The sequence below is a fragment of the Corapipo altera genome, unplaced genomic scaffold (assembly GCF_003945725.1).
Source record: "Corapipo altera isolate COAL_440 unplaced genomic scaffold, ASM394572v1 78, whole genome shotgun sequence".
Lineage (NCBI taxonomy): Eukaryota > Metazoa > Chordata > Aves > Passeriformes > Pipridae > Corapipo > Corapipo altera.
Genome location: NW_020884904.1, coordinates 8,395,373 through 8,418,092, shown reverse-complemented (window position 1 = coordinate 8,418,092; position 22,720 = coordinate 8,395,373). Strand labels below are relative to the sequence as shown.

Genomic DNA, 22,720 nt, shown 5'->3' with positions numbered 1-22,720 from the left:
ATAAAAAAGGAGGTCAGATGTGTGGGTTTGAAATGGACACAAACAGAGGCACGTACAGCAGCATTAGCAGTGAAGGGTAATGAGAACATCATCTTCTCAGGATATCGTGGCTGGAGACATCGTGAGTAAAAGAAGTCTTTGGGAACAGAAGGGCAATCCCAAACCTGAGAGCAATATCAAGGTGAGCTACTGTCTGTGAGTATTGAGAGCACTTGCTCTGCTGAAAAACAGAAGAGCACTTGGCTGGATTGGAAGTATTGAGAAGATGATGATGTTCTTACAGGGACAAGGGCTACCTGTACCTATCAAAGCAATTGCAAACCTAAGAGCTCTTCCTAACAGTGAAATACTATTGCTTCAGCCCTAGTGAAAACAAGGGCAAAAATTAGTTTTATATCCAGTAATGCTGTAAGGTCTCTTGAATGGCTTGTTCTCAGCCCATGTGCTGGGAGTCTCAGCCTTCTAGGCTTCAATGGAACTGCAAATGTTGAGTTACTTTGCTCTTGTTATGTTTTTTAGTATTGCAAGTAAACAAAACATGCAAAACTAAGTGGAACTGAACCTAAGGCAGTATCAACATTTGCAGACAGATCTGGTGTTTTGTGGGAATGTTTGTAGAAATGTCTTTTAAAATGCAGCAAGGAGCAGCTGCTCAAACTCTCCAGGCTGAGAGAGGAAAATCAAAGTATCTTATCAGTTCCTGGCTTGGAGCTGCCAGTATATGGTAAATAAAACCAATTCTTGCCATGGGTAAAAACAACCCTGGCTTGGGGGTCTGGCCTCTGACGTGAGTCTTCCCTCACAATGCCTGGCATTGCATCTTCTCTTTCCTATTACACATCCTGTGCTTGCTGTGTTATCCTGTGCTTATAGAAAGTGATGATGGATCTGTGCAAAGAACTTGTGTGGAAGGGGCCAGAAGGGAGTACAGAGCAGGCTGTCTCCAAGACTTTTGGTATTAAAAACAACTGTATCATATACTCATCTGACTTCAGTTATTTGATCTTGACTGTCTATTTAATGGAGAGAAATGCTGACTTTGGCTCTTTCTTTCTCTCCTGTTCAGTCCGTTCCTTCTGGCAAAAAGTATAAATTTGTTGCAACAGGCCATGGCCAGTACAAGAAGGTGTTGATAGATGACACTGCAGAGCAATAGTATGCCTGGAGAACTCATTAACCAGGTAGGTGGGATATGACCTTGCACTATGTAACAAAGTCCTGGACTCTTCTGGCAGGATGTTGGGTTATTTCTGCCAGCTGCACTTTGGGTGAATTGGAGGGTCCTGTATGGGAACATCTGGAGCCTTGCTTCCTCTGGGCCTGACTGTCTGAGCTGGAACGGTGTGGGTACACAGCAGGGGTTTGTTTTTGCCTCTGACTTTCTGATGCTGATAGGAAGTTGGATACCTGTGTTAGTTTAATCTTCAGGATAAGTCCCTTAGCTGCTGCTGTTTGGGTGAAGATGTGTTTGCCTTTGCTAGTTCAAAGGAACAGTCTCAATAAGCTCTCTTTTTTTTATGCTCTCTTATGTTGCAAGGAGAAGTAGATATTTGGAGGTCATTCTGTCTGAGCATGGTGCTGATGTACTTCTGAAATTCAAGTGTTTCTGGGGTCTAATTCCCAGATTTACAGAATTAATTATGGGGAAAACTTTTCATGGCTCCAGTAGCCTCTTGGAACGAGTTCATAATAAGGTTGTAGCAGGGAGGATGTGAACAGCTGTTGTGCTGGGTAGACCAACAGAGCAGGAAGAACTACTCTCTGATGTGCAGCAAGGGGGAAGGCAGGGCTGAGTTACTGTCTCTGTGCTCTCTTGAAATGGCTTTTGGATCTCATGTTCCTATTGTGTTTGTGCTCCTAGACACTCTGGTGTTATCTTGAGCGGATGATAGTGGATTGCATCAATAAGAAAGAATGGTGCAGAGGGAGGTGATAACCAGTTGGATCCAACTGGGCAGCATCTGGCACAATGAGTGGAGAGGAAGTTGTTGAGGGTGAAAACAAGCTCATTCTCTTTTTTGCTACTATAAAAAAAGAAGCTTTATTTCTTAGCCAAGCTTATAAATAGCTCTGTCTGCTACAAAACACCTTTTGTTTCTGAATTCTTCTGGGACCTGTGTTCCTTCCTTTCCCCACCCTCCCCCCCTTAAGGAGATGCCTTCTGAGTGCAGCATATTGTTTGTTTTGTTTTTTAGTGCCCATTTGGAGGAGAAACCCTTTTGAATGCTACTCTGAGAGCAGCAGTACAAACTCAAGGCTGCCTGGAGATATGTTTTTAGCCCACAGAACTTGTATCCTCAGCTTACTTCTCTGCCTGTGACTTTCAGAAACCTATTTTAAGGTCTCCTCTTTGATCAGTCTCTTCATTTTCCAGAAGTCTGTTTCAGTGTACCAGGTGGGAGCCTACTGAGCTTCAGTTCTTTATAGCAAACAGGTTTTGCTAGGTTGTCAGCAGGCTTGTTTGCCCTACCTGAGCTTCTCTAAGCAGCTCAAACGAAAGTGCCTTTGACTCTGGTCTTTGCCTTTCAAGAAAGGATGCTGGGCAGGGACTGTCATGGCATGTACTCTAGGATCCACCCAGTACTCCAAACAGCTGTGGCACAACACTTTTGCACTGTGGGTTTGTTCCAAAGGAAGTTGTGTGTTTGGTTTTTTTTTTTACTGTGAATAGCAAAATGACTGCAATAGCTGAAGGAGCTTGGCTTGTTTCTGTTCTTAGGTTTTTAGCTGGCTGTTTGGTATGCTGTGAGCTCGCTGCTCCCCAGCTTCTCTCCACCCCTGAACTATGTTCATCCTTTTCTGTACTTCTGGATCACTTTGTCATTGCCTTCTTGCTCCCAAACCCTTCTGGATTACCCCTGTGTCACTTTCTTAACACCACCTTATCAGCTTTCTAGTTGCTTAAGCACAGGTAGAGTTTTTCTTCCTCCCCTTCCTTCCTGAGCTGCAGGACCTCAGTGCAGCCTTTGGAGCAAGAGGTTTTCTCTAAGTGGCAGTTTGGGCTCTTAGCCCTCTACCTGAGGCTGGTTGACATTGAAAAGAACCAAATTCTGTGCCCGTTAGCATCCACCTTCCCTTGCTCAGCACAGCAGCTCAGGCTGGGACACACTGCACTGACTTCCAATGCAGAGCCATTGGTGAAAAATCTGTTCCTTACAAGACTCTGTCCTCTCCTTTGTGATACTCTCATGTCAGGGTCTGTCTCTGCAGAACTTGCCATGCTTGCTGTGTGTCTCTGTCCTTTGCTTTTGGGGTAAAAAGGCTTAAACCGTGCATCCAGACCTGCCTTCCTTTGCTTCCTTCCTTCTGTTTGGGGGAATCGTTCTCCCCAATGGCATTTCTCCATCCTTCATCCCTGTGCAGTGGGGCTGGGTTTGTGGATGCAGCCTGGTTGAAAGTGCAGCAGATGCAAAACATGTAAGCCTTCGATGAGAGTTGCTGGTTTGTTCTGGGTGGTTGTCCTTGCTTCAGGACAAAAGCTGGATTAAAGCACAATTGCTTCTTAAACCATCCTCTCTGGCCAGATTCACTTTGTCTCCCAAATGTAACTGATGTTGGCTGTTCTCTCTCAGGTTAATTCTATGGATCTCGTGCATGCTGATTGCTAAGCATAGGCATCCATCCACTGTGCTTCAGTAAGGTGCCGTTTATTGCTCATCTTTATCTGCATTAGGCATTCCATGTTTTACACAGCACTCTTTGATTTCTGTGTTTGTGTTGCTGTGTGGATCTCTTTCTATAGCCTTCTCTCCCAGCAACGTTAAATTATCCTGCAGAGGCTTACCTGGCATCCACTTGTGATTACTGGTGTGTTTCCAACCTACCTCTTTTCAGCTTTTTCTTGGAAAACTGGGGGGGGAGATTGGAGAAGTCCTATCTTTCCCCCCCCCCCCCCCCCCATTGAATAGGAAAGGGGTTACAAAATAGGGAGGATAAGACCAGCAAAATGAAAACTTAAGTGAAGTTTTGATAACTGGGCTGCTCTTATAGCATCATTACAAAATTGGAAGACTTCAAAAAAGCAAAAGGGGTTCTTTGTTTTGTTTCCAAGTCTCTTCACAGTTTGGCTTGAGGAAATTTTGGTCAGTTCCGTATCCTCTGCACACAAAAAGAATATAAAGAGCTGTGTATGGAGTTTCCTATTTGGACTAAACATGGCAATCCTATATTAGCTGTGTAGGAACACCCTAGCCTATGACAAAGTCCCTTGTGAAACAGAAATAGCTGATCTCCCAGCTTTCAGGCTCATAAACCTGCTGGCAATGAAGTTGCAAAGGGTGACTAATACTCAAAAGCACAGCTGTCTCTTGGATGGGCAGTGCTGGGGACTTTCCTTTAAATACTCTCTTTTTTTCAGGACATCAGGGACAAGCAGGTAGGCAAATACCATGATGTTCCTCTTGAAAATGAGACTACATGTGGTTAGCAGAGCCCCTAAAAAACCAGCATCTTGTTAAATACACAGAGTTGGATACCTATGTGCTTAAGAAAGCTCGTTTAGTTATGGAAACCATCATCTGTATTTAAGAAAACGTGGTAAAATATGTAACAGAGCTTGATTACTGAAATAGTTAGTCTTCTGTGCACTATGATTTAGTAGACTGACCTAGGAGGATGTCAAATGATAATGCCCATTTTGTTAGACAGGGGAACTGCTTTGTGAGAGCGGGATATGTTATGCTGTCCCTTGTCTGTGCTGGTAAAAGGGTGAGTTTCTATTTTGTTCTCAGCAAATGGGTGAGGGGTGCACTTTCAGTGGAGGAGATAGAGAAGATAGCTCAAAATGTATGTACTCTCTTTGTGTGTGGTTTCTAAGACTCCCTAGAGATGTGGAGCAACCCAGATTCCTTCATATCTCATCTGCAACTGCTGCTGCTTCCAGGATCAAGATAGGTCTTAGATAAACACAACAAAACCCCTTAGATTCCATTATCCTTCTCTAAACTGGTCTTTTTATACTGGCAACTTGTTGCCTTCACTGTGTCCCTCCCCTCCCTTCTCTCAGTTACTGCATCCAGTGCTGCTTGCTGGCTCTGTTTAAAACAAGTGCATACCTGTTTTCCTGTGACCTGTGGATGTGGTATGTTATACACTTAAGCTTATAAACATACGGAGAGTAGCCCTTAAACCTGCAGCATGAGGCTGCTGGCTTTGAGGGGTTTTATTTAATTTCCTTGTTTTCCTTACACTTGGCTTCAATGGACAGTAAACCTGGTCCTAGGTGTTCTCTTGCTTGAGTGCCCTGTAGGAATCTCCAGAGGCATGGAGCTGCCTGGCTTCAGTTGGCTGACCATCCCGATGCTGTTCTGTTAAAGCTCTTGGTGTGCTCCTCAGCTGATTTGGGTCTAAACCGGCTCAGCTCAAACACAGTGCTGATCTTTGTCATGGGTTTGGTAGCCAGTTCCTTCAGTTTCCGGGCGTCAAAACGTGGCTTATGCAGAAGGATGGGCAAGCGGCGGGGAAGAAAGACATTTTCTTCCTTCCGTGGCTTCTTCTCTTCTGCTTGCTGCTTTGTCTCCTTGTTGAGTGTCACCTGGTATAAAATAGCATCCCACATTTTCATGGCTCTTGATTTAAACAGCATGCAGTCTTGGTTGATGACTGCCTGAGCAGTGTCCTCTTTACTCCCTTCCTCCTGTTCCAGCTTTTCTGGCTTGGGCTCTGGGAAGCTGGGTGCTTCTGGCTGTACCATCAAGTGCTTCCTGAGGCGATGCCAGCCACTGGCACTGGTTCCAGATGGTCTTGCTGCTTCTGCTGATGGTGGTGCTGGCTCAGCTTTGAGGGGAAGGCCGGTGTTGGGTAAGCTGGGGGTCAGTTGAGTTTGAGTGATGTGTTCTGCCTTGGTGTCTGTGGAGGTGGACCCGGTACCATCAACTTGTGCTGGAGTTGCTGTTGCTGGGCGTGCTTGCCTCCAGGGAGCACTGGATGTCGTTTGTTTTAGGATGTCTCTGTCTTCCTTGGGTAATTCAGGAGCTGTCTCTGATCCAGATATTTCGGTGTCACTTCCGTGAGTTGTAGGCATATTGGTGTGGGCATCAGAGGTGCTGGGCTTGGGTGAAGGGGCCTTGATGGACTCTTCAATAGGAACAGGCTTGGGAACTTGATCAGGAGGTTCTGTGTCTGCAGCAGGTTCTGTGTCTGCAGCAGGAAGGAGGGGAGGTTCCAACAAGGGAAGTGTGGCGTTGCTGTCATCAAGTGAGGTGGGTATGTGCTCTGGAGATGGTTCAGAGCAGCTTGTTTGAGGTGCTGGGGAAGAAGGCCTTTTGTCTTCATGGCTTACAGTTCCTTGTGTCAGGTTTGATGTGGGAGTCTTAGCCCTTGGTGGCTTGACACTGTGGAAATAAGTGTTCACCTTGGTGACATAGGTAACCTCTGGTGCCCTTTCTTTACTGGTAGGAGGAGGCTGGGGGAAAACAGATGGGTCACATGGGGAGGGAAGGTGGGAGCCCCCATCTTCTGGCTGCTGTGTAGTCTCGGAAGCCTCTGGTTTGTGTAGCAGGGGCATGGCCGAGGAGGTTGTGAGCAGGACATGTTCAGCAATGCGCCTCTGCTCAGTGACCTTCAGCGTGAAAGGCTTGCTCTTTCGGAAAAGGGAGGGGGCGCAGTGGTTGACGGGCCTGATGGAGATGTGAGTGGGCAGGCTGGTGGAGGGGGATGCTGTGGTTTCAGGGGTCTCTGCTGGGGGAGTGCTTTCGTCGTACTCCTCTTGGTCAGGGCTGGCCTCGTTCACAGGTGAGAGGCTGGACCGGAAGGACTTGGCTTGCTCTGAAGCGAAGACAGCATTCTTTTTGGCTGCCTTTTTCAGCAGCCGCTGGAGCCGCACATTGTCCTTCCCAGGCTTTGGTAGGGTGGGAGGAGGAGAAAGGTGGTGGTGGATGGGAGCAGGCTGGATGGAGGATGATACTGTTATCAGCATTGTCATTTCCTGTGGAAAAAAAGAACAAAGTTTAGAGGTGGTGTGGGCTTAGCCCTGGGCTAGGTTCTGAAGCATTCATAGGTAAGTCCTCCTCTTCCTCTCTCTAAAAGCTATGAGTATGGAGTAAGTACTGTGGGAGAAGAGCATCAGTCTTGGTTTCCTTACTCTCCTGACATAACCTCAGCCAGTCTTGAGGGTGGGTGTGGCAGGGCAAGAGATGTACTGGGGGAAGCTGTATTGCCAAATCTGGAGCTCTTCCTCTCCTGGCATTAACACAGAATCCAATAAGAGCTCTTTGGGACCCCAGACATTCGTGTCTTGGCAAGCCCTAATGGGATTTGGAAGGAAACGCTGAGGGGAAACAAAGTGGGTCTGAAATCTTGAAGCTTTGAAACATCTCCAGAGGCACAAACTGGGAATGTTTCATGGCTTTCCAAATTTTGGTTATTAATACTCTGATACAATGTTACATACAACAGAACAGTCATAAACTACATGTGTCATTTGAGTCAAAGTCAACACTTGCCTTGATTGATTTCATCTGGCTGAAGACACCCCCATGAAATGCAGGGCTTCTCAAAAGCTGCATTTATCAGTGAGAAAGTGCTTTGTCACAGCACTAACTTTCTGATCTTTTCTTGCTGCATGGAGCACAGGGGCAAATCTTTCCTCCTGCACTCCATTCTAGATAAAACCAAGTTTTCTCTTTCCGTTGGGAAGCTTTGCCACTTTCTTGCCTCTATCACTTACTATTCAGTGAAACACAAGTGGCTTGTGGTCTGGATCAGGTCTTATCTCCAATGGCAGTTGCAGCCCTTTGGCCAACACTGGGCTGCTCCTGTGGGGATGCATGGCTGCTTTTCCTGCTCTGTTGCTAACTCACCACCATCTCCTCTTCTTTCTGGTAAGCACTGGGCAGACTTCCTGACAATGGAGCTAAGGGTCTGTGCTGGGGATAGAAAGACTGCTGCTCTCAGCTATTCTCAGTTCTCCCCTTTCTCTTCCTGAGCAAGCTGGGGAGCACCAAACACTCAGCCTTTGACCTGCAGTTACTTTTTGGCAGCCACTAGAAAGAAATCTGACTCTATCCTGGCTCTTGCTCAGCACAGAGTTGCTGAGTTTTGCTATGAAATGAGGTATAAATCACTGAGCTCCTTAGTCCCTGGTGGTGGATGCAACTGAGCATCCTGAAATAAGGAAGAGGAGGCTGGAGTGATGTCAGGCTTGCTCAGAGGGGCTATTTATTATGTGTGTTTTGCTTGGTTCCTGGTGGCTCCCAACCTGCTCTGGTTAGTATAGGTGTGTAGCATGATACCTACTGTGTGGGAAAGCTATCCTGAATCACACTCTCAAAAGTACAGAACAGCTATTTGTGCTTCAGTGCCTGGTGTTAGCTTTGGGTTTGCAGTGCTGCTGTCAGCACTGGGCTGGGAAGGTGATCCAAACTGAGCAAGCAGGTGGTGTGTATCTGCCAAAACTGGTTGTGAATCAGCAGAGAAGGGTGACTCTTAAAAAAAAAAAAGGCAGCAGCAAATGCAAGCACTTGAAGCTTTTGAGCACTACACACCATCTCTTCAAGATCAAGCCCTCACCGTGGTGAATGAGCTGAGCAGAGGCTGTGGTGGGCAGGGTCTGGGCAGTGTCTAGCAAGTGCTGCACTCAGTACAGGAAGGACATGGATCTGTTGGAGCAAGTTCAGAGGAGGGCCACAGAAATGATCAGAGGGATAGAACACTCCTATGAGGACAGGCTGAGAGAGTTGGGGTTGTTCAACCTGGAGAAGAGAAGGCTCTGGGGAGACCTTATTGTGGCCTTTTAATATGTGAAGGGAACTTATAAGAAAGATAGGGACAGATTTTTAGTAGGGTATGTAGTAATAGGATAAAGGGGTACAGCTTTAAATTGAGATGGTTAAGACTAGATGTAAGGAAGAAGCTTTTTTATGGTGAGGGTGGTGAAACACTGGAACAGGTTTCCCAGAGAGGTGGTAGATGCCTCATCCATAAAAACATTCAAGGTCAGGTTGGTTGGGGTTTGAGTAGCCTGATCAAGTTGAAGATGTCCCTGCTCATTGTGTGGGCATTGGATGAGATGACCTTTAAAGGTCCTTTTCAACTAAAGGTCCTATTCAAACTATTCTATGACTTATTTTGGCTGCAGGCATGAGAAACCTTCTGCAGTTTTGGTGAGGGGGCTTGGAGGGAATTTGTGCCAGCTAGGGGTGACAACTGTCAGGCATTCCTAGTGTCTTATCAACTTCATGTCTTAGGCACAAGGCTGGGATTAGGGTTTGCTTTGTTCTAAGAGCTACTCTTAGAAGCAAGTCTGCATTGTCCCCAAAAATGGCTGAGACTCCATTCTTCATCATATACCTGCTCTCCTTCCCAATTTCATGGATATTTTACATTCTTCTGGGTCAGAAAGCCAAAATGTCTGTTGGAGGGCTATGTACTTTTTTTTTTTTTTTGTGCAATGCCATTCTGGCTCTGTCTGTGTAGGAGTTGCTAATTGCTTGCTGAGGTTTTTTGTGCTTTTTCTTAAATCTGCTGAAGGGGGAGCAAGTACATGCATCTGATGGTAGGATTTACTGTGGAATGATTTAATCTGCTCCTGTTTAATGTGGTCCCATGGACAGCTTGTACTACAAGATGAGCTATAGTCTAGCAGCACTGTTAAACCAGATTTATAAGGTTGACCTGCTTCAGGCTTGTATTGGGAATACTAATGAGGTAGGGCAGCAAACTTCCCAACCACTGATCAGCTCACTGAGTGCTTTGCTTGTCCCATGGACTGCTGCACCCCAGAAAAATGCAGCTTCCCACATGAGTCAGAGAAGGATCTTGCCTGGGATTTGCTGCAAACTGCCAGATGCTACACAGGAGGGCATGGGGATTCTTGGTGTGGGAAGTTTAGATACAATATGCATGCACGAGGAAGGTTTTCCTTCTGTTCCTGAAGTTAGAGGTTGCTTTGTGCCCTATAACATCAAGATTTGTTCTCTTATAGTAGTCTGTGTTCTTGAAATCACTCTTGCTACTGTCTCAGCATCCCATCTGACTTGAAACCTGCTGTACTGTGGATCTTGGAGACCTTGTGGTGTGTAGTAATTTCCATGGCATGTGACTGTATTGGAGTCTCTGTGCTTGACTAGTGAGGCAGAGAGATGCTAAGGGACAGCAAAAGGAAATCAGCTGTTAATTTATTTGCCTTCCCTGTCATGCTTGGCTTTGTTTGAGCCACCTTCCGAGCTTTGTGTGCTCAGGAGAAATTCTGCAACAAGCAAGATTTCCCCCCTTGTTTTTGCTTCATTATGGGACAAAGGGACACTCAGGCTTGCTTTATTACCAGTGGAAAACTCATGGACAATGGGGGAAGTACTGCCTGAGAAACTTGTGTGGGTTTGTGATAAGCTGGAAGGAAATAAAGATAGAAGTCAAGAGGCTTTCAAAGGGTTAAGTTTCCTTGCTGGTGGTTGAGTGCCCATGGGTGGATGTGTGGTCACCCACACTTGGACCCCAACTGTTGTCCTGACTTCACTCCATCTGGAATCAGCCCCAAATCAGGATTAGTGGGGAGAGTGTCAGCATGCGAAAATCATTTATCAAGTGATGGAAAACTCATTTGTGTCCTGGAGTCCCTTGACTGCACCAGCTGTTGTGCGTGGAGCAGATGGAGAGCTGCAGGAACCCAACACCACTGCAGATGGTCCCAAACCGAGCTGTGGCTGCCAGGGGCTGTAGGAACATACTCTGCTCTAGTGGCTTTCTTGGGCTTGGGAGCAAACCTGCTAATCTTCTCCTTTTTGGAGTGGGAGACAGCTTGGCAGAAGTGCAGCTGTGACCTCTGCTGGGCGTGCAGCCCTTGGCATCTACTCTGCCATGAGCATGGACATTCCCAGAATGGTGGACTTTGACTGGGCTTTGTGAAAGTGGGTGGGAGAAAACCACCTGTAATTGCTAGACAAGATGCAGCCCATGGTATTGCTCATGAGAGGTCAAATGGTATCCATAACCTTGTTATTTTCTTGTCTTGCAGGTGAGCTTGGTCCTGGCTCAATGCAACCCTCAATGCCACTCTTTCCTCTGCTCCACAGAAGATAATTGAAGGATGTTTCTCTTCTGGCTGATGTCAGTCTGCTTTGGTACAGCCTGACTCCTCTTGGGGTGTGAGCAATACCCCACACTGCCTTCAGATGGAAGAAAGGAACTATATCAGCTGGCAAAATCTATCCCTGTTTTAACCTTCTATGTGATTCTTTGGCTTTTTTTTTTTTTATCTCTCTCTGCTATGGAGATGGGAGGCTGTGGCTCTGTTCCCTCTCAAGTGTTGGAAGAGAGTGATCTGCTGCTCTACTGAGCAGGCAAGGCTTTTGCTATGTGATGATTTTCTCCTTTTGTGGCCCGTGGTGGCAGAGAGAGCGCGCAACAGTAACCTGGTAAAAGAATTGGTGTTTGAAAGGAGGGCAATGAGCAGATTGTGAGTGTGAAAAAACTGCACGGAGAGTGTAAGGAGAGTGCAAGGACCACTTGTCACCCTGTTGGTGCCAGCTGTGGGTAAGGTCTTCCCCTGTTTACAATGCAACCTCTGTCCCTCTACAACATCTGTTTTGAGGGACTTCCATCTGTTGGTTTCTCTGTGTACATCAAATCACTTTCAACTTAGTCCTGTTTTTTTTTCTTTAGTTCCCAGATCATCCTTTAGTCACAGTTACCCATGCCAAAATGTTCCTGCCACTTTTCTGTCTCAACAGTGGCAATAGCAGCTTTGTTTCAAATAGCTGCTACCTATATAAGATGGGTTGGAGGTCTCCTTTCCCAGGCATGAGGAGTGCTGACCACTGGTATTATCTCCCTTCTCTGGGAAAGTGCAAATTAGCTCCTAGGGCTGTTTCTGAACTCTCCCACTCCTTCATACTTTGTGGTGTTAACATGTCCCCCATCCCCTCTTTAAAATCTTCTTCCTACTCTCTTCCATGTCATCATAATTTTGCAAGTTGTTTCTACTCTCCTGGAGGGAGGACAGCTTGTCTCTCCTCCTGCATCAGTGTGCTTTCTGCTTAAATTTTGTGCCTCCTGAATTTTCCTTTTTTTACAAGCATTTAATAAAATTTGAAGATGATGTTGTAATGATGGCAACTCTGAGAATTTTGTTCGTGTAGGAGTTTCTGCAGCAAAGCTGTCTTCCAAGACCTTGCAAGTCCCTGCTTGAGTGTAAGGTGGAGGAGAAGAAACATGAGGCTCAGTGGCAAGAGGAAAAGAAGCTTGACATATGCCGGAAAGGGGATTTCTGTGTTCCTGCCCCATTTAGATACTTGTCATTTTGCTGCATTTTTCATGGGGGGGGTGGGGGGTAATTGACTGTAAAACAGGAAGGAGTTTGGGTGAGAGATGGAGCAGCATGTAGAGACTTCTAGGGTGTGGTTGGCTAGAAGCACAGAGCTTACCTCCCCAGGTAGTAGACCAGAGGAACATCAGTCTTCATCCAAAATCACTGGTGATGTCAGTTTGTTAAAAAAAAAACCAACACAAACCCTGTCTAGCCTGCCTATCCAGCTTTGATAAGGTCAATATAGCTGTCTGTACTGGAACCCAGCACGCTAATGAGTTGATGACTCTCTTTGGAACCATTTCATGAAAAACCTTTTTATGGAGATGACCTTCCAAGTAATAACACTTTTATTACTTGTGGCAGTAAAGAGTTTCTGCTGTCCTTACCTGTGCTTTCCTAAAGTGTTAGGAAGAAGAAAGTTTTCAGATACCACTTGTTGCTCTTATCTTTCTGCTTATTGGTACCCTTGTCCTCTCCATCCTCTGCTTTAGCTCCTGGAGGTAGGAATTCAAGGAGTCTGTGTTCCTTAGAGCACTGAGGAGCATGGACACCATCTGGCCCCATCTTCCCTTAAGCCCTTCCTCTGCCATTCTGGGATTTTCCAGTGAGGCTGGAGCAGTAGTAGTGTGGGGTATAGAGATATCCTGGCTTGAGGTGAAAACAGCACTACTTTGCATGTGTACAAACTGGCTGCAGCAATTTTTCAACTCTTGTTTTGTGGCTGACTGGAGGAAAAGATGGCTACAAAGTTCTCCAGCTACTATTCCTGTGTCCTGCCAGTTTGGAGAGCGCAGACAAGGCCCTAGAGGCTGCTTCTGTGAGAGTCCTTCTCTAAGGAGGGTTATTTGTGAAGTATGTTTTTTCCACTTAAAGCCCACTTGGATCTAGGTGTGGTTTCAATAAACAACTGCTGTAATTCAGGTTCTGGTCACAGCAGAGAAGTGAGCAGGTTATAGGAGACCAGAGCTCTCTAGTGGTGGTCAGGCACCAGGGAAAGACCTGGCTTGGAACAGATGTGTGTAGCTCTTTATGAGGTACTTATATGTGCCAGGGGAAATGTTTGCACAGTTAAATTAACTTTATGATGTGCTGTTTCTCCTCCCAAAGTAACATGTTGTGCACATGGTGGTGGGAGTGGCAGAGGGGTTACCAGAATGGTGAAACCTCCCACCACCACCACCCAAAAAAAAAATAGAAAAAAGGATGCTGCAGCCCAGCTATACTGGATGTGCATGTTAGTATTTAAGAGGGGATGAAGACTCATTTCTCCCCTCAGCAGCAAACTCTAGGAACTTCACTTGCTCCCTTCACAAGAAAACATGGCATCGGTGAAGTGCTTCTGCTCATGTCTTGCTGAAATGAAAAGCTCCCACAGGTGAATTTGCTGTGGAGAGACCACTGTGTGTGGTGTGAAGTTACACTGTGACCTTTGCAAAGCCCTCCTGCTTCCAGCTCTTCTGCTCATCTCTGGGACCTCTGCCCTCCTAGGAGGGGCTTCTGGGGACTTGCCCCGCTCATGTGAGCAAAGGACAGCAGGCTGGTGCCCCTCTATAGCAGCAACCAGTCTGGTCTTACTCTGTAGCTGGCCACTCCATATCTTTCCTATGTTCAATTTTCACACCACTGTGTTTTTTGCAGCACTGGCATGTCAGAGGCTTTCATTATGACACCTTTGCTCAGTCTGCTCCTGGGACTGCTGTATTCTGAGCATAAGGACAAACTGAGGCACTGAGTGAGTCTTTCTTGCAGGGTTAGGTTTACACTCAGAGGCTGGTGGGGAAGACTGATGCTTTCCTGGGCCCTGTATCTGCTGGCTGCCTGGGTCCCTGTCCCCTGTGCTGCCATGTTACCCCAAATTACCATCCCCTTGACAGGCTGGCAGTGTTCAAAGAGTAGCTGGAATCCCTATGTCACTGCTCTGATCTTGAGGCACCCCTCAAGGTGTTGGTTCACTGCAGTTCCTTCTTCATCTTGGCTAGATTATGCAGAAGGGGAACATCCTTACAGCATCTGCTCTGAAATAAATGTGGAGGGCTATGGTAATACTGGAATGTGCTGCTTGTGGCAGGGTTCAGGGCTGCTTTTTTTCCCAACAGGGTTTAACAGATGGTTCTACACGAGTGTTTGCAAGATGGAATTGAAAAACATTGCAGTGCCTGTTTCCTGCAGGCCATAAACCAGTATTATTTAAACATGGGGAAAGCTTATCTGGTGGAAAACTCAAGTCTCTTTTGGATGTTATGTTTTTATGCAGCACTTGTTCTGCCTTGAGACTGGGGACTGGACTTCATCTAGTAGTCTTTTCAGGTATAAAATAATTATAGGCTCATATTTATGTCCATCCTTATGTAAATGTACTCACTAATTAACAGATCTCTGCTTAACCGTCGCAGCTCTGCACTGGGCCTAGAGCAAAGCAATGGACACAAGAGTTTAGAATTTCCAAATGAGTTTGTTCCTTGAAATGTGTCTGCAGTTTCTGCTCTTTGAAAGAAAGGTCAGCCTCAGAGACACCTGAGCCTGAATGTCAGAGCTTTGCCTCCTGCCACAACCACCTTCAGGAAGGAAAATAAACAAGTTTAAAGAGCAGGGCAGCTATAAATAATGAGGTGGCAGCTCATATGCTGCTGAACAAGGTTCTGAGGTTGGCCTATTGGTAATTCTTGGCAGCTCAACACACTTTCCCTGATACTGCATTACGTACATACGTATGTACACATGTATGTATTTTAAAGCAGGTAAAGAATGAATCTCATGTTGACAGGAAGTGCGATTAGAGCTATCATTTACTTCAGTAATGATAACCCATTACAAGGGTCCTGATAATGAGACAGACCTGAGGTGATTTTCCTGTGCTTTTGCATTGAGTCCCCTTGGGGTTTTGGTTGCAGTGGAATGATTTGATTTAGATCACAAATTTTCAGAAAGGTGTTTCATCTCTTCTTGTTAAGTAATGGTGGTTTAGCAATGCTAAAGACATGCATTCTTCGTTCTTCAAATAAGTAGAAAAAAGTGTCATGGACTTGGGGCTTCTGAGGATGAGGGGAAGAATGGGGGGGAGGTTGAAGCAAAGTAAGGGGGAGATATCATTGGGATTTATATGAGCAAGCACTCTAAAGCATGAAAGCAGCAAATTGCAAGTGTAATTACTCAATCAGAGGTGCTTGGTTGGGTACGGAGGTCTTCCCCATGGTTGTGGAGAGAGTGTGAGTGGTTGCTGTGAACACTTTGACTGGTGTCCTGCCTTGCTCACCTCCTCTGGGGACACCCCAAAACAGCAGCTTCAGGCATTGGTCCTGGCTCCCATCCTGTTGCTCAGTCTTCATTCTCACTGTCAGACTGTCTCATCCATTTGTGTGTAAATAGTCTGAGGGTGAAACCCAGGCCATGTCTTGAATGGTCAAGCCTGATCCCTTATCTTTGGAGACACATTTAGCCTAGATCTAGGGTCTCCAAGGATGGTCTCCTGAATCCCAGAGATTAGATGTCTAAAGCAGATGCAGTGAGCACATCTCCAAAAGCAAACAAGTGATGGAGAAAGAATCTACCACAAAAATCAATATTGACTGAAGGAAAAAGAAATTCACTACTTACTGATGTGTAATTTCTTTCCATTTGAAATCATTTGCATGTTGGGTGCATCGTGTTACTCGGTCCAGTTTACAAAATTAACAGGTTCCTTCAAGATCATGTCAGGTGCTGGTTTCTTGTGATTTTTAGAGCCCTGTAGGTAAGTTCAAAACACCAGATGGAAAAGTGTTTATGGTAGCCAGTAAGTACAAGCAGTTTCTCAAAAATAAATAAAGGGACTTTTTCAAAGCATGAAAATTTCCATCACCTAAAATTAGCATGAAGAAGGGCTATCAAGTAACACCACTGCATGCTCCTAACTTTCGCCCTGCGAAGTTCAGCATCTCAAGTACTGGAGACGTGAAGGGCAGATGATGGTGATGTTGCCAGGACAGCTATTCTAGCAGAGTAGCTCCAGGCAATAAAACCAGTTGGAGGCTTTTCAAGTTGGCTGTCAGATTCACTGTTTTGCAGAAGTCAGGGTTGCTAAATGCAAATTTGGAGCTGTGCTTTGGTTGTTACCTTCCCAATAACAGAAGAAAGCAAATGCTGGCTCTGTCCCTGCTTGTTCCTGGCGAGGGACATGCTTATATGCAGGGAGTACAAGTGCAGAAAATGCTGCACTGGGGTCAGAGGAGGTTTGGAGTTGATTAGTATGGTGAATTTTGGTCGAGGGCGTTTGTGTGCAGTTTGACTCAAAGATCTGGGCCAAGACCGCTTAAGTGAGCTGATAAGCGTGGCACCAATGCCTGACTTTGTCCTGGATAACCTGTGAGTTACCCAGACACTATGCAGTTATCTACTGCCTCTTGGCCTCGGGAAATTTCATCTCTTTTTCCAGCTGACTTCCCAGGTTGGGCTTTGTTTTTTCACAGCCTTTCAGAAGCCTTTATGTGTTGATGTGAAGGTAGGTGGGAGGTTAAATATACTCACGGGAAGATGGGGACATATAAGAGCACTTTCCTGGAGGTTTACAAAGCACCTTTACACTCAGGTTAACCTTGGCCTGTTTAATGTGGCTTTTGAGATGCTGGTGAGCTGTACCACAAAGCCAGCTCTGAAGGCAAATTCTTGCTGCTTCTCCAGTCCCACACTGCTAAGCCTTGTTGCTCACTGACCCCCTGTGCTAATATATCTCTAATCTGACTTGGAGTTACTCTGTTTTGGATCAAGGTAGCAAAGCATTTCCTGCATCCATGAGGGTTGTGGCCCATCTGATGAGACCAGTTCTCATCAGGGATGTATATGCTGGTAATTCTGGGTTGGTGTTGGAGGTGAGCTCTCCATTTGCTTTCTCCCTCTCTGCCTCCCTGATGACTGATGAGCTCATGCCTGGCTCTGTAGGACATGCTGTTCCTTAGTGCAGTGCAGACCTCTGGAAGGATTGGGGATAGGTGCTTGATCCTTCATGCAAATACCCTAATGCAATTAAATCCTCTTTGACTGATGACTTCAATGTCTCAAAACTGCTCTTGTCTTTTAGGAGCACTAGTGACTCTGTGTGTCTCCAACACTGAAAATGTTGCTGGAAAAAAACTCAGTAACAACCAGAGCCAACCCAACAGGAAACATAGAACCCCCATTATGAATAAGAATATTTCAAAAGATTTTAAAAATGCCCAGGGATACCTTGTACCCTGCTCTGCTGCTATCACCACTGAAACCACACCAGTCTAATGCATGTGTTTGCAGGATGCACTGTATGAATGATGCGAAGGGTGAGCTTATGTTTGCCCGTGCTGAAGTAGGAAGTGTCCAGATCACTTCCTGTTTCTTATGAAAAGATGTAGAGTTTCTGCTCTTACAGGCTAAGAAGAGATAAGAAAGGAACAGATTTTCCTACCTACCCAGTTTCACAGAAGGGATGACATACTCGAGTCCTCCACGGAAGTATTGATTGGTTCCCTCCCACCAGATGCAAGTAGGAGAAAAGCAGTAACAGGAAGATGGATGGAGGCATGCATAGGTAATTTGATCATTAATAAGAGAAAGCTTGGTTGTTGCCCTTTATTCTCCTTTTTATGCCCCTGAACCTTTGAGATGTCATGAAGCCACCATCAGGAAAAGGCATTGGCACCCTGAGGTTCCCCAGCCACCTTCCAATATTCAGGTAGGTAAACCCACAACTTGGCAACTATTTGCTCTCCCCTGTATCTGAGCAACTGCTGCAAGAGGTGCATCACTGGGTGTGGTAAACACTGCACCAGGTCACTTCTGGGAAAACAAGAGACAGCCAAGGACAGAGATCCTGAGCCCAAATGCCATGCAGGTGATATTAGAGGACCCAGGGGGGAAAGATGGTCTTTGCTCAGCCCATTTGAGTTGTTTCACATTCCTCAGGATCCTGTTAGCCCCAGTAAAATGACAATGGTCTGCTGATACTTAGAGGAGCTGACCATAAAGTTTAAAGCTATTTTGATCTCTGCTTGACTGGCTGCATAAAATCAATCATTAGATTTTACCCAGGAACAGAAATTAATTAATTATATATATATTCTGTCCTTTCTCTGAATGTACTTAGCCACTATCTGATCTGCCTTTTTATTGACAGCTATTTCGATTAACTTGGAAAGAGTGTTCAGTGAACACAGGGCATCTACTCTAACCTTGAACTGTTGATTAACCCCCACTCTTTATCCTTTCTCTGGGAGAGGATAAAGAGAAGAAAGGGTGTGGGGGGAACTGGATAAAAAATTTACTTTCCCTTACCAAATGGCTTTTGTGATTCCCATTTCCCACCTACCCTGAATCATGGTAAAATGTTTATAATTGAGTGTCACAAAACAGAAACACACATCTCCACCTTTCCTGGTCAGCTTAATCAACACATTTTTCTGGATACCTCCAATTATTTCAAGGCTAATGTCTGTATAAGTGAACAAACATGCCAAAACCAGAATATCTGTATCATGCAAAAAAGTAAAACATGTTTTTTTGAAAGCATTCAAATAACTTTGGAGAGGAAGGGGAATAAACATTCTGACTGTGAATGATGAAACAACTCAAGTAAAACACATTTTCCTTATAAATAAATTCACTTTGGATAACTCTAACCATTTTTCAATGAAAGGTGTCAGTGAAAGTTCCTCTGTAGCTCTAGTGTGAAGGTGTAAGTGCAGTCATGGGCAAGATTGGCTAAGGAAGCATTTCAGGAGGTCCTCTTTCCTGACTTCTGGACCAAAGCAAGGTTTGCTTTGGAATTAGATCCATTTGTTCAACATTGGAGAGTAGGTGGTGGATGGGCGTAGGCATTTATTTCAGAAATTGGATATCTCCTGGGTTGTGAAAGAGTACCTGTTTTATGGGAAGGATGTAGCTGATTTTATTTACAAACTCTGTAGTTTTTAATGAACGTGGGTAGGATTTCTGACTTCCAGGGCTGTAGAGGTTTTCAGATGAACTTTTCCAGTGCTTTTTCAGCTCACTGGCTGAGCATTATCGAGCCCTAGGAGGCAATGATCCATGAAAATGCTACCCACTGACTGGTGTGCACTGAGAATATGGAAAGGGTATTTTGAGAACAAAACCAGACCAAAACAAACAAAACACACACACAAGTATTTGGCCAAAGTGCCCATCTTTACGCAGTTTATAAAATTATCATGCTAATGTGTGTGAATTTTATTTAAAGGCATCTCCCCTGAGAGCACTGGCTGCTTCAATAGGTCAACCAATAGGCAGAAAAGACTGGAAGGGCTGATTACAGCTTCCCTACAAGTGGCCCTGCACTGCAATAAATTCCTGTGGCCCATCTCAAATAACCAGTCTGGGTGTTCCTACCTACCAAGAAGAAATGTGACACTGGACTAGGTTACCTGGCAGATACTTGTCTAGATCTCTGCCCCAGCCTCCAGTTCCTGTTCAAGGAGGAACACTGGTTTGCTGTATCCTCTCCCAGCTGGGGATGCTGTCACTGTAAAAGTATGCCAGGCTCGGGCTTGAGGTCAGCAGGCAGATGGACTTTTTGTGGTTTGAGATGCTGGTTCGTGTCTGTGACCTGCATTTGCTCTTTGGCCTTGGTGCTGTCTCCTAACCTGGCACCTGGTGAGAAGGGCTTCTCCAATGACAGGTGCTTGCTGCACACCCACCTAACAAAATGGAATAGCTTTCAGTAGGTGTGCAGCCACAGCTGGGATCATCCCTCCCTCATCTTGTCCATGTGATCAGTAGGGACTGGGAGGTAGTTGGTGGTGGTTTGCTCACTCTCTAGGGTGTGGCTGTGCTGTGACAGTCCCATTAACCTTGCTGCTGATGCAGGGGGAAGAGATGATGTCAAGACAGCACAAAATATAAATCCTGGAGCAGGAGAATCTATAGTAAAGAGAGACAAAGCTGATGATGAAAATGTCAGAGGTTGTGAACGAAGTTGCTGTGTGATGGTATAGAGAGGTGAAATAAGGAGTTGACATAGGGAGTGTGTGAAAAGCACAAAGTATGCAACTAAGGCATGAAACAGATGTTGGAGAAGATTATAATCACGTGCTGAAGGGGATAGAGAGACCCACAAAGGGAAGAAAGGACAAACATAAATTGGGCTGTGTGGAATGAGCCTTGGTTGTGAACAAGGCTACAGCAGAGCAAAAGGAAGACGTGTGCATTAGACAAGCTCTCTTTCCAGAGGGATGGAGAAGGTACCCTCAGTCCCATGAGAAGAGGGAACCAGATCATGCTGGGACTGGAAACAAGATGCATAACATGGACACTGAGCGCTCTTGACAGAAGCAACCCATGGGATGCACAGATGTCTTTTGGGACAGTACTAAGCAGAAGTGCCATGCTCACAGGGGGTGGTGGTGGCGAAGACAGAGCATGGACATGATGTATGATGTAAAGACGAATGTTGTCTGGAGCAGTTGCCTGGCATGTCCAGGTGAGGAACTGAGCTGAGCACAAGAACTGAGAGGATACTGCAGGCTGCAATGTTTGCATCTCATCTATTTGAAAAGAGAGCTGTGGCAGAGAGAAGAGTCTGGTTACCTGTCCCTCCCATCGCTTGTATCAATGTCACATTTGTGAAGATGCTTAGAACAAAATTTGAGTGATGTGGAGCACTCCCCTACCAGTGTGCATGAGCAGCACTGCTGTGGTGGAGGCTGTGCAACCCTGCAAGATGCTCACGCTGCCCCTGCCAAATATCTGGCAGCAGGTGGGCCAGATGGACCCACAGGAGCGTTCAGGTCCACACCTGCTGAGAGCCACCCCGGTGTAAGGCCAGGCTTCGCATTCACTTGCACACACACAGTTTCTTTCTAACTGATTGATCCAGTCCTTGGCACTGAGTCATGATGCCCCACCAGCAGCAGGGACAGCCTGTAACTGGCAGGCAGGCAAAGGAGACTGGTGAATGCCATTGCCAAACTGGGTCCACCGCAAATATAAAAGGAGAAACAGCTGGGACACTCTCCCCCCCATATGTCCCCACTCTGCTGCTAGTTTGGGCAAATACGGTATTTCTTGGAGATGTGCCCAGCTGGTGGAGCACCTGAGGAAAATTAGCCAGTGGAAGATACCACTTCTTGACTGGTTGGTGCTGAAAATACAGCGTGAAAGCTGGTTTGCTGTGTTAGTGCTTTCAACAGGTCTGGGGAGGGGGAGTGGAGGTGATGATACCAGGTCCGGCCGCCTGTTCCCACGCACACGCTGCTCTCTCCTCGGCAGCGCGGGTGCCCTCCCCGCCTCCCCCACCCGGCAAACTCCCACATGAAGCGAGGGTGCTGAGGATGGATACAATGTCCCCCTCCCACCTGACAAGTAACAAAAGCATTGGCTGGAGCTGGGTTGCAGAAGGGAGGCGAGGGAATAAGCTGCTGGACAGTTGGAGAACGCAAGCCGGAGAGATTTTAGCTCGTGCATGTTACCTGGTGAATGGGAGGCTGCAATGCTGTGCTCCTACTCCACAGCTTTAAAAACTTGTCTCTACATCCTCGGTAGGAACCCTTTCTTGCAAGCAGCAGGGAAAGAGTGGGCAGGAATCAATCTGTGACCTGGGCCAAAAATATCGCTTGCCCTGCAGCTCCCAAAGTTTTTCCTCTGCTCCTACGGGCTGGGAGAAAGGGGGTGCTGGAGCTGCCAGACACACTGGAGGGCACACACTGCATTGCTGGGGAACCCTGCCAAGGGGAGAGGGGCGGGAGGAAAGGGATGGGAAGCTGAAGCCTGTGAGATTTAGTGAAATGGAAACCATGAACCAGAGGGTTGTGCAAGGCACTGCAATCCTCTGCTGGAATAGCTGTGCAACTGTGGAGGGAGCTCAGGCAGCAAAACCACTCCAGGCACCTGGAGGATACTAGGTGGGGTTCAGCCATCTGGGATTTGCCCTCTCTAAGAAATTCTTACTTAAATAATGCTTTCATATCATACTAAAAAAGGCTCTGAGCATGGTGTGAGTCAACCAAGCTCTTTCGCTGCATTCCTGCTCTCCTACTTTTAGTTCCAGGTCTCCTCAAGCCTTGGTGTGTGGCAGAGCCCTGGTAGTCTTAGTGAGAGATGGGTGTGCACCGCACAGCACTTGCACAACCCCCCTACCCCCATGTGCCGTGTGCCTCTGACTTCTCACATGCCTGTGACTGCTGGTTTCAAAGAGCACTGGACAGGGAAGGTCCGTGAACCTTCCTCAGGCTCACCCTGCAGTGCAGCTGAAACCGTTTGCATGTGGAGGGGCAGCAGGGAAGAGCCCCTGCCGGGATGGGAGAGTGGAGGTTGCTGCTCAACAGTCCGGATGGGAGTGTTGAGATTGCAAGAGCCAGGCTCTTGCAGACCAGGTTTTAAGCAGTGACCATGCACCACGGAGCTGTGGGGCCCCACAATTTGTTTCTGAGGTGCCTTTGCCTCAGATACCCCTCTTTGAGCTCTGCCTGCCTGGCGGGTTGTAAATATAGAAACATAAGCCCCGGAGTTTTTTTCTCC

At 46.3% G+C, this 22,720-nt stretch overlaps 2 protein-coding genes across 4 annotated transcripts in view; one reads left to right on the top strand and one right to left on the bottom strand.

Moving 5' to 3' along the window:
- Positions 1–12,060, top strand: part of LSP1 (lymphocyte specific protein 1) — a 50,032-nt gene extending 37,972 nt beyond the window's left edge. The window contains exons 9-11 of the mRNA XM_027651117.1: positions 101–181; positions 1,067–1,181; positions 10,952–12,060. Of these exons, the coding sequence (XP_027506918.1) occupies positions 101–181; positions 1,067–1,156 (171 nt within the window). The 3' untranslated portion in view covers positions 1,157–1,181; positions 10,952–12,060. The remainder of the gene's footprint in view (positions 1–100; positions 182–1,066; positions 1,182–10,951) is intronic.
- LOC113950837 (proteoglycan 4-like) lies at positions 5,147–21,857 on the bottom strand. Of its 3 annotated transcripts, none has more exons than XM_027651115.1 (3): positions 21,673–21,851; positions 15,839–15,968; positions 5,147–6,925 (listed from the first exon to the last, which is right to left on the bottom strand). In XM_027651115.1, exons 2-3 carry the CDS (start codon positions 15,857–15,859, stop codon positions 5,279–5,281), a joined length of 1,668 nt encoding a protein of 555 aa, XP_027506916.1. In that variant the 5' UTR covers positions 15,860–15,968; positions 21,673–21,851; the 3' UTR covers positions 5,147–5,278. The 3 variants fall into 3 exon arrangements, 2 of the variants coding, with proteins under 2 accessions (XP_027506916.1, XP_027506917.1); XM_027651116.1 differs by lacking the exon at positions 21,673–21,851 and adding an exon at positions 17,662–17,717; XR_003528898.1 differs by lacking the exon at positions 5,147–6,925 and adding an exon at positions 7,840–7,860 and having other exon boundaries at positions 21,673–21,857.
- Positions 21,858–22,720: the final 863 nt, after the last annotated feature.

Coding starts and splice junctions, on each gene's coding strand:
- LOC113950837 (XM_027651115.1), bottom strand. CDS start 15,859: ATGGAAAGAAATTACACATCA. Junction 6,926..15,838: donor TGGAAAGAAATTACACATCA/GTAAGTAGTGAA, acceptor TTTTTTCCACAG/GAAATGACAATGCTGATAAC.